Source organism: Polypterus senegalus, chromosome 8 (assembly GCF_016835505.1).
Source record: "Polypterus senegalus isolate Bchr_013 chromosome 8, ASM1683550v1, whole genome shotgun sequence".
Taxonomy (NCBI): domain Eukaryota; kingdom Metazoa; phylum Chordata; class Cladistia; order Polypteriformes; family Polypteridae; genus Polypterus; species Polypterus senegalus.
Window position 1 is genome coordinate 185813404 of NC_053161.1, and position 11390 is coordinate 185824793.

Sequence of the window (11390 nt, forward strand, 5' to 3'; positions counted from 1 at the left end):
TGTACCACGACGTCTGACACGCCTCCTTTTAAGTGTTTTGTCACAGCTTGGATTGCTGCTGTCATATATACACACACACACACACATATACATACATATATATATATATATATATATATATACACATACATATCTTCATATCTACATATCTATATACATATCTACATATACACACACACACAAATTATATATATGTGTGTATGTATGTATGTATGTGTGTGTGTGTGTGTATATATATATATATATATATATATATATATATATATATATATATATATATATATATATATATATATATATACATACATATACTTGTGTGTATAGCTTTTATATATGTGTGTGTATAGCTTTGGTCACTGAGTGCAAGGGAGAAATAATAAAATATAGTCTATAAGTTATTAAACAGTAAAACATTAACGTTTTAAGAAGTACAGGTACATTGAGCACTACTGGAGTGGTTGCGGGTAAACTACATTTTAAAGACTGTGTAACACAACAGGTAAGTAACTAACAGCAGCTAAAATATATATGGATCATCTCTCGGTAGTAGATCCCTTTTGAAAGGCGCTACACGACGGCTGTGGTATAGAAATTACATTTTCTATGTGAGCGTTCAAATTTGTGCCTCTGGTAATGTGCCTTACCGGCATTTAAAGAAAATTAGTTTTGTGTCCTCTGCAGTGTTAAGAGAGAAAGGCTTTGGTTTGGGATAAAAGGAAAAAGGTGTAAAGAAAGGAAAGTTGCCTTTTTCTTTTATATAGTATAGAGAGATGTGTTCGCTGACGTTATGATCGCCTTTTGGGGACAGTCGCGTGGGTCTTGTGTAGACTGGTGAGCCGTCCTCGCCATTAATCGGCTGTGATGGCACTGTCAGTCCTCCACTCGTGTGCATGTCTTCATAATCCGGGGTGAGAACCTCATAATCGTATATGTGCAAACGAAAGTGTGAATCGCCTTAATATTATTTTGCCGTGGTGTAGAAAAGGGGTCCGTGTTTGCACTTGTCTGGGCTATAGCGCAGGGGAGGATGAAAAAATTAAAAGTGCTCACTTTGACTTAAGGCAGAAGCGCAGTCAGCGTCTCAAAGGCGGCACAGCTATGCAGCGTGCTGGCTGCTCGACTTTTGCAGGGCAGGAGACCACAGTTTTTGCAGACACGTTCATGATATCAAAAGTCTCAGCGCTCTTTGGAGGTCATTCATATATATATATATATATAGCAAAATACCCGTGCCTCGCAGCGGAGAAGTAGTGTGTTAAAGAAGTAATGAAAAAGAAAAGGAAACATTTTAATAATAACGTAACATGATTGACATTGTCATGAGTGTTGCTGTCATATATATGCCTGCCTAAATAAGTCACCCTCGCTTTGCTCTTACTTTATTTACCGTTCATTTAATCATGGCTAGTGGCGGAAAAATTATAAAATGGAAGGAGGATGGCTTTACCAAAACAATTATTGATGGCGAATCGATTATTCATAAAGCTTGAATTGGTGATCTGTTTTTCTGTGTTAACCTCATATTTTTCATACTTCTTCTCAAACTAAGGTGGTGCGAGGGTAAAATGAATCGGGATGCGCTGATCAATGTAATCGGTGTACCAGGAAATCATGCATTGACAAAAGCTCCCTTTGCTTGTAATGCAAAGTGTGATTAAATGCATTATTTTTAACGCTTATGGAGCACATGCATCGAAGCTTCTCAGCTGTGCTTGTGCTAAGAAAAGGAAAGATTTTTAAAATAACGTAACACGATTGTCAATGTAACCTTTTGTAAGTAGTGCCTGGAGGATTCAGTGTGGAGAAACTCTATAGAGACAGCGTGTGTATTAACTTGTGGATTTTTCTGTGAGTATTTTGTGGCAGTCTGAAGTTGCTTCGGAAGACGGCGTTAGCTGCGGAGCTCAGCTCAGAGCCAAATGAGATGAATGGGAGGGAGATGATGACGTGACTCCCCACGCCTTTAACTGTCAATCCCCACAAACACAGTCTCGGAATTTGCATAAGCACACCCCTTCACCTACAATTTTAACTTAGTTATAAAGTGATCAAAACTCTCGTTTATATCCTGCGTCCTCTCATTAAACTTGTATCCCGCATTACCTGTGGGCATGTGAAACGCCAGCGGTAGCCTGTCTATGAACTTAATTTAAAGTTTAGGTTTACACCTTGCTTTCTTTCCGAGGCAGCAACACTCATGAATATGGTAGTATATGTCACTCGCTCGCTTCTTATTGTTTCGCTGCCTTCTCAATTATATAATGCATGTTTTCTTAAGCGCTTTTTGGAGGTCTTCCTGGTTTTCTACGCACTGCGTTGACAGTCAGTTCACGTGATTACGTGAGAGGCGTGATGATGTCACACGAAACTCCGCCCCCCCACGTCATTCCAGCTCAACTCCATTACAGTTAATGGAGAAAAATACTTTCCAGTTATGACCATTAGGCGTAGAATTTCGAAATGAAACCTGCCTAACTTTTGTAAGTAAGCTGTAAGGAATGAGCCTGCCAAATTTCAGCCTTCTACCTACACGGGAAGTTGGAGAATTAGTGATGAGTGAGTGAGTGAGTGAGGGCTTTGCCTTTTATTAGTATAGATTTATTTTAATTTTACTGGTGATTATTTCCAAATACAATTGTTGCATTTCTTTTGTTTTCTTAATATAAGCCCAGCCAGGTGAAGTGACTTGCTCAGGGTCACCCGTGACAGGATCAGCATTTGAACCTACAGCCTCATGTTTTGAAGTTAAAAGCCTTAACCACTACACCACATTACCTGCTTAGATGTCCAAGAGAATTGATGTCAACCTCGGCATCTAAAAACTGACCTAAGGAAATGGACAGAAGCATCATCGGCTTGTGGGGGTCACCTCTCAGGGGCTGTTCATTATGGATGATCTTTCCTGACCGTGTGGCAGTTTGGAATTTGTGCAGGGGACCCCAGCCATTACTGTACGAGAAACTCTTAAACGAGAACATCTTTTTTGCTACATGTGACCCCTTTTGACATTTTGTGATTGTGTAGGCTGCTCTACAGGGGGGGTCTCCAAATGGACAGATGGAGACGTTAAGTTTCTGCACAGTTTAGACTTTATGCTGGTCTTGTCCTTCCCTGCTGCTCCTCTTTGACCAGCAGGACATCGTGGTGTCAGGCTGACTAACATCTAATGCTGTTGGACCAATCAGAGTTCAGCATGACTTCTGTTCTTGAACCTTCCACCATCTCCACCAGTGTTCTTTTAACCAAGTGAAACTAAAACCAAACTTGTTCAAATTATAATTTAGTGGACCAGAACTAAAATAAAAGTTAAATAAACTGTCCGAAGAGTAGAAGTAGAGAATAAGGAGAATGAGGCAGGTGTTGTCAGGCTGATGTTCATCACACTTTTCTTTGTGTATAACACACATGTAATAGTATGATGTGATATGTGTGTTAAGAAAGTCCAACACAGACATGAAAGGCGCTATATAACAGATCACTGTGAGCACACGGTGGATACATAAGTGAAGATTTTACTCCAGTAAGGTCCAAGCTGGGGCCATCACAAAGCAAGCCGGCTGCAGGACTTCATTGTTCTTGGCCGTGGTGCATTGTGGATACTCCATCCATCATCCAGCCCGCTATATCCTAACACAGGGTCACAGGGTTTTGCTGGAGCCAATCCCAGCCAGCACCAGATGCAAGGCAGGAAACAAACCCCGGGCAGGGAGCCAGGGCACACACACACACCAAGAACACACTAGGGATAATTTAGGATCGCCATTGCACCTAACTTGCATGTCTTTGGACATGGGGAGGAAACCCACGCAGACACGCGGAGAACATGCAAACTCCATGCAGGGAGGCCACTGGAAGATCTCCTTACTGTAAGGCAGCAGCGTTACCACTGTGCCAACATGCTGACCATTGTGGATACTCTCCATTTGGAAAGCCGTATGCCATGAGCACTTTGGATTTGAGGTGGGCTACGTTTCTCACAAATTGATGAATAGTGTGTTTTATTGAGGAGTTCTGGACTGGTAGGTGTGTGAGATGTGACTACTTACGGGTGATTTTCTACACCTGCTCTGGAGCTTTAAAGGTCCATCTGAGAAGACCCAGGATGAGCTGGAAATCAAGGATTAGACTGGATGGGAGCTCAGCTGGTTGAGAAAGAGAGGGGGCTGTGTGTGGGTAAGTGGGCCAGCAGCCCCATGGCTAACTAGAGCTACTGCTGTGGAGTTGAGCTAAGTGTTTGGGATTCTACCTCCTTGGGGTCTCTGTCTCCCCTTTCTCATATTTAGCCTTTATTTGTGATCAAAACCTCCTATTTTTTGCTACTTGTGTCCCCTTTTGATATTATGTGGATGTGCAGACTGTTCCACAGTGTGGTCTCTGGGTGGGATGGATGGCATAAGAGACACTGAGCTCCTGTCTAGCTCTGAATTTAATGGGATGTAGTGCTGTGAGGTCAAACTGCCCATAATATTCAGGCCTTACGCCCTTTAATGAATCGTATGTTCTTGAACCTTCTACCATCTCAGTATTCCACCAATGTTTTTTTGCAAACCAAAATGAAAACTAAAAAGTAGTTCACCAGAAATAAAATAAAAGTGAAAAGATTTCCAAAGAGTAGAACAAAAGAATAGCGAGGATGAATATCGTGTTGTCATTCTGATGTTCACCGCACTGGTCATTGTGTGTAACGTACACGCCACGGTGAAGAGACTGAGCTTCCACTGCATGACGGTAGTTCAGCATGGGAGGCTCATCAGGTGACGTTTGAGATGGTCCTGGCACTTAATGGACAGGCTGTGTGACAGCTTTGTGAGATCTCAGCTCAGTTGTGGACTGATGAAGATGAGCTGATTAAAATACTGCAGTGATGATGAGGCAGAGCTCAGGTTTGAAAGAATGACCTGCCTGCCTCAAACACACCAGTGAAGAGATGGAAAGAACTGACATTATGTTCCATTAAAATGGTGGAGTCTGAGGTAACTGGGGTCCAGTAGTCAAAGAAAGGAAAGCTAGAAATGACACTTCACAGGTCACACAGTGCAGAGGACGACATCATGTCCCTAAGGTAAGAAGCTGGGAGACACGCTTAGGTCCTGTGTAACAGCAGGAACCTCAGGCCTCTGATGTCACCACTTTATAAAGAGGGGCAGTGAACTTCACAAGGATGATCACTTGGAGTGGCTACCCCTACAGTGTAAAGGAGAGTGTCTTACTGCAGAAAGGTGAGTGGGCTGCTGTGCTCCTCTGTAATCCAGAGGATGGCACACCATTGACATCTTCATGGTCTCCAAGAAGACCAGAACCAGATGTGAAACCAAGTGTGTGATGTCCAGACACTCCCTGCATGAAGCAGAAGACCACAAACAGGCTGTGATACCAGGGCCTGACGTGAACGAGAGTGTCTTGTGCCCAGAGATACCCCTAAAAGAAGAGGAGGGCAGCAAACCACAGAGTGTGGTACCTGAGGAACGTCAGATTGTGTCACAGGAACAGAAGACATTTACCAAACTAGAACAGATAATTAAATCCATCAAGGTCACTTCTTTAGCTAATAGCTAAGATAATAAAAAGCTACTGTCTGTCCATCTGTGAGTGTGTGGTCCTTCTGAGCAATCTGATCTGTCAGTTTGGCTTTGGTGGCTCACTGCTATGGGAAATGGACCTGATACTTTAGGGGCGCAAAGTTCAATTCCTGACTGTGGCCCTTTTCTAACTTTTTTTTTTAAATGTATTTTTACCAAAAAAAAACTTAAAGCTTTTAAACAAAAAATGATGTTGGGCCACTAAAATATAATAGGGTGCAAGCTGAGTTGCCTTTAAAGAGGGGAAGCATTCACAAGAGTAGAAAAGAAGTTGTCACAGTGGGTAGTGGTGGCCGTAGTGGAGAACCTTTCAGGATGTCCAAAGATGGCCTTATTTATATTAGATGAACATGTCATCATTTAGCTGTATGCTAAACATACGTCGGTATATTCATACACTCCTGTTGTAACGCTAGACGTTACTGGGCTGATCGGACCCCAGCTGGCCCAACTCTTCAGATAGAAAGAGCTGCAGCCACACCAGAGAGTACTTTGAACACCAAAACGGACTCTGGAGAAAAGATAATAGAAATACTGAAATCAAATTAAATAGCCTTTTACTGTCAATTCACTATATGTGCAGAACATACAAGAGAATAAAAATACTGTTTCTCAACTTCATAGTACAATAAAATATAAAAAAGTATAAAAGTATAACATAAGATAAATGACATTATAACTTGTAAAGTAGACCTGTGTAGAATGTGCAATAGTTATTAGTGCAAAAGCCACTTACAGTAAATTAATAAGCAGCGTTGCCTAAATGAGTCTGCCAATTTTTTTTCAAATGCTTTCTGTGTAACCAACTAGCAGAGCAATTCCAATTTTCTTTCAACACCTGACTGAATTATTTCTGATTTTTCATGTTGTTATTTACAGTCTCTTTGGTGTTTGCCTTTTTAGCATGAATTTTCATGTCTCCCTGAAGAGGAGTTTTCTGTATGAGTGTTTTTCCATACTTAGAGCAACAGTATGGCTTTTCTCCTGTGTGAGTTCTTACGTGTCACTGAAGGCTGCACGGTTGTATGAATCGCTTGCCACATTCATAGCAACAATATGGCCTTAATCCAGAATGAATTCTATTGTGTTTATGAAGGCTGCTGTTATCGGTGAATAGCTTGTCACAATCAAGAAACGAGTACGGCCTCTATCAAACGTGTGTTCTTATATGTCTACGAAAACTGCCTCTTTGTGAGAATTTCTTGCCACATTCAGAACGGACCTAAAGATGGTCTTTATTGTGGACTCCTGCATGACGCAGAAGATTGCTTGTGTCGTAAAGTCTTTTGCCACATTCAGGACAGCAATAGGGCTTCTCACCAGTGTGAACTCTTAAATGCTTCAGATGTTTACTGCTACTTGAAAATCGTTTGCCACATTCAGAACAGGAAAATGGCTGTTCTCCTGTGTGCACTTTCATGTGTTGCTGAAGACGGCCTGTTTGTGAGAACCGTTTGCCACATTCAGAACAGGAAAATGGCTGTTCTCCTGTGTGCACTCTCATGTGTGTCTTAAGATGGCTTTTTTGTGAAAACCGTTTGCCACATTCAGAACAGGAAAATGGCCGTTCTCCTTTGTGCACTCTCATGTGTGTCTGAAGATGGCTTGATTGTGAGAAACATTTGCCACATTCAGAACAGCAATATGGTTTCTCTCCAGTGTGAATTCTTTTGTGTCTGCGAAGATGGCTCTTGTCAAAAAAATGTTTACCACATACTGGACAACGACATAAACCCTGTCCTCCGTGACCAATCATGTGTGACTGAAGGTGGCTCACTTGTGAGAATCATTTTCCACGTTTATACAAATATGGTTTCTCTACAATGGGAGTTGTGGTATAGCTGTGTTTTGACAAGTTAACACATTTAGAACGGTGGTATGGCTCCTTCCCTAAATTGTCTTCTCTGCGTTTCTTAGGCATGTGACTATCTGAGAATTGTTTCCCACCTTCAGGAAAGTGATACGGTTTCTTACTCCCATGAATCCTTCCATTATCTTTAGAATTCAATTTGTATTTAAATGTTCCCGCACACTGTTGGCGGATTGGATTTATATTGTACACTGAGACTTGATGGCATCGATCCTTGTTAGCACCACAATGGGCTGAAATCTAGGGTGCTGAGAGGCCGTTGCCAAGTTCTTTGTTGCAGATGCCAGTTTCTTCCCATTCTTATCAGGCTGTTTATTTTTTGGACAACTCTGAAGAGAGGACAAGTTGTCATTCTCCTGAAAGTCTACAGAAATAAAAATAAGAGTTAAAGTTTTAAATGACCAATATTTAAAATAAAATAGCACTACAAGAAAATATTCAGTGTTTAATAGTATATGCCTTTTGCAACCCACTTTAGAAATGCATGCTATTTGAGTTAACACTTCAACAATCGCAACATTTGCATGCCCAATTAACAAACACATGAAGCCATATTAGAATGGAGTTACCATGGACCAGGAACAAGCTATGAGCAACTATCATTAATGGCTTGGTAATGGCTTGAAAAATAAGGAGCAACTGGGGCAGCAAGGGTGACCAATATGACCTGCAGACCTTTTAGAGAAGACCCCATATAGAAATGACAAGGATGATAAAGCCAGTACATCTACATGCACAGTGACATTGACATTGCCAAGGACTCATTACATCAGTTATGGTCCCCTATGACCACCCCACCTTGTTTGGATAACTGTGCTAATCAAGGAGCTAATTTTTTGGAATAAGTGTGAACTCCTGCCCTGGGCAATCAAAATTATTAGACAATAAGCCACATAGTATATTTACATACTTCTTTTCGTTGCTCCTGTTAGGGGTTGCCACAGCGGATCATCTTCTTCCATATCTTTCTGTCCTCTGCATCTTGTTCTGTTAAACCCATCACCTGCATGTCCTCTCTCACCACATCCATAAACCTTCTCTTAGGCCTTCCTCTTTTTCTCTTCCCTGGCAGCTCTATACTTAGCATCCTTCTCCCAATATACCCAGCATCTCTCCTCTGCACATGTCCAAACCAACGCAATCTCAACAAACTATGTCTCCCAACCGTCCAACTTGATCGGACCCTCTAATGAACTTATTTCTATTCCTATCCATCCTCGTCACACCCAATGCAAATCTCAACATCTTTAACTCTGCCACCTCCAGCTCTGTCTCCTGCTTTCTGGTAAGTGCCACCGTCTTCAAACCATATAACATAGCTGGTCTCACTACCGTCCTGTAGACCTTCCCTTAAACTCTTGCTGATACCCATCTGTCACAAATTACTCCTGACACTCTTCTCCACCCATTCCACCCTGCCAGCACTCTCCACCTCTCATCCATAATTCCCATTACTCTGTACTGTTGATCCAAAGTATTTAAACTCATCCACCTTTGCCAGCTCTACTCCCTGCATCCTCACCATTCCACTGACCTCCCTTTCATTTACACACATGTATTTTGTCTTGTTCCTACTGACCTTCATTCCCCTCCTCTCTAGAGCATATCTTCACCTCTCCAGGGTCTCCTCAACCTGCTCCCTACTATCCCTACAGATCACAATGTCATCAGCAAACATCATAGTCCATGGGGACTCCTGTCTAATCTCATCTGTCAACCTGTCCATCACCATTGCAAATAAGAAAGGGCTCAGAGCTGATCCCTGATGTAATCCCACCTCTATGTTGACCTCAGAAAGCAGGAGACAGCGCTGGAGGTAGCAGAGTTAAAAGATACTAAGATGTGCACTTGGTGTGACAAGGATGGACAAGATTAGAAATGAGGTCATTAGTGGGTCAGCTCAAGTTGGATGGTTGGGAGACAAAGTCAGAGAGGCGAAATTGTGTTGGTTTGGTCATGTGCAGAGGAGAGATGTGGAGTATATTGGGAGAAGGATGCTAAGGATAGAGTTGTCAGGGAAGAGGAAAAGAGGAAGGCCTAAGAGAAGATTTATGGATGTGGTGAGAGAGGACATGTAGGTGATGGGTGTAACAGAACAAGTTACAGAGGACAGAAAGATATGGAAAAAGATGATCCGCTGTGGTGACCCCTAACGGGAGCAGCGGAAAGAAGAAGAAGCGGTGCACAATATCCCGTGGTTCATCAGAGACATTAGATCTTTAGTGAAGTTAGAACTGTTAGTTTTACAGTTATTTGATTAATAAAGAAAGGCTCAGGCATGTATTTTTCTTTTCTATAAATTGCATAGAAATAAGACTCATATTTATCCAGCTTAAGGTCAGGAACAAGAAGTAGAAATAGATTTATACAGACACTAGGAGGCCAGAAATATTAAAGTACCCTTTACTCCTTTTACTTTGCCGATTCAAAATTCTAGAGTTTTTTTTGAAAAGAAAGACTGATTAAGCCTCATGAAATGAGCACTGCTAATACAAGAACTCTGCCCAATGTTTTTTTTGATTTTCAGATTTATTGCAGAAGGACCTGCCATTATATATCAGACATCAAATGCTAGGACATCAAAATATCAGCTTCACGTCCAGTCCTACTCTGAAGACCACAATCTAGCGCAGTTACTAATTGTTCCATATTTTAACTCTGCTCGCTAAATAATTTCCCACGTCACAGACACACCAAGCTATGGAGTATGTAGTTGTAGGAAGGTGGAGAATTTCTTCCATTTGAAATCAAATATCCTCTTGTTATTACAAAGAAGGATGGCACCTTTTGCACACATTTAAATTCAAGAATCAACAAGTTGTTCTTTACGTTGCTAGACAAACCAGATAGGTTCCCCAGTTAATGTCAGAGATTCAAGTCTCTCTAACTTAAAATTATTGATGCTAAATATGTGCCTTCTTGTTTTTCATCCATAAGCTAAACTTTTTTAAAAATCACATTTCTTCTATCTTAACACAGTCCTTTGTCATAAATTGGGTATTTCATCTTGCTAAACACAAAAAAGGCAATTTTACTGCAGGTTATCAATAGAATAGAGTTTGAAGTAGGGTATGTTTATTTGTTTAAAATGCTATATACTTACCCCTTTCCTATAAAAAAAAACGAGGTAGGGTTGTCCCTTTGATGTCCAGCAAAAAAGAAGCATTTGAAGAACTATTCAGAATATTTTCTTATGCATTACAATATTGGAAGACCTCTCACATTTAATGCCTCATTTGTACTGATTGCTGATTGGAGGCAGGCATATACAGTGCAATTTTATGTGCTCAAGAAAGGTTGGAGGCCTTCAAAACAAGACACACCCAACTGGGTGCAGTTTTACACTGTGAAGAAGGATATTTCACTGTATGTCTGTTTTTCCAGCATGTCGACATTAGCTAACTTCATTATTGGTTTCTGTAGATTAGGCCAGTGAACTACATGGGCACTGAATTTGGAATTTCACCATCAACACTGTTAACTTTCTTGAAAGACGGAGCAAAAAAAGAAAAATCACGGGTTGCCAATGTATGTGAATTGCTGCATTTGAAGACGTCGAAAAAGCTGTTTTTATGTGGTTCAGTGATGCTCGTTCAAGAAACATTCCTATTAATGCGGCAATCATTCAAAAAAATGATAGGTTTGTAAACTCTCTTGGGTCCTCCCCCAACTAGACAGCATGCTGAAGAGTGTCCCGAACTCCAAACTCTGTGTTTATGGAAGACTGTTTATCTGTTGCCGGGGCAACAGCCGGCTCAAAGCTGTGCTGCGTGTCTCCGCCAAAGCAAACAGAAAAGATATCGATGGATATGCCTCCCCAGACAATCATTAACCCACCACAGACTGCTCATGCTGAATGATGTTACAGGCAGCCTAATGTTCTCCATGGCTTCTCAAGACCCTTTCACTTCTGTCACGTGCTCAGGGTGAACCTGCTCTCA

At 41.3% G+C, this 11390-nt stretch overlaps 2 protein-coding genes across 2 annotated transcripts in view; one reads left to right on the forward strand and one right to left on the reverse strand.

Moving 5' to 3' along the window:
- The window catches only part of LOC120533516 (gastrula zinc finger protein XlCGF57.1-like), a 695777-nt gene that overhangs the window by 353643 nt on the left and 330744 nt on the right, over positions 1 to 11390 (forward strand). The window lies entirely within an intron of this gene.
- Positions 6610 to 7355, reverse strand: LOC120533553 (gastrula zinc finger protein XlCGF49.1-like). Its single transcript, XM_039760487.1, has one exon. The coding sequence runs from the start codon at positions 7333 to 7335 to the stop codon at positions 6802 to 6804; it is 534 nt and encodes a 177-aa protein (XP_039616421.1). The 5' UTR covers positions 7336 to 7355; the 3' UTR covers positions 6610 to 6801.

Excerpts from the sequence above, each read along its gene's own strand:
- LOC120533553 (XM_039760487.1), bottom strand. The coding sequence starts at position 7,335 with ATGATTGGTCACGGAGGACAGGGTTTATGTCGTTGTCCAGTATGTGGT.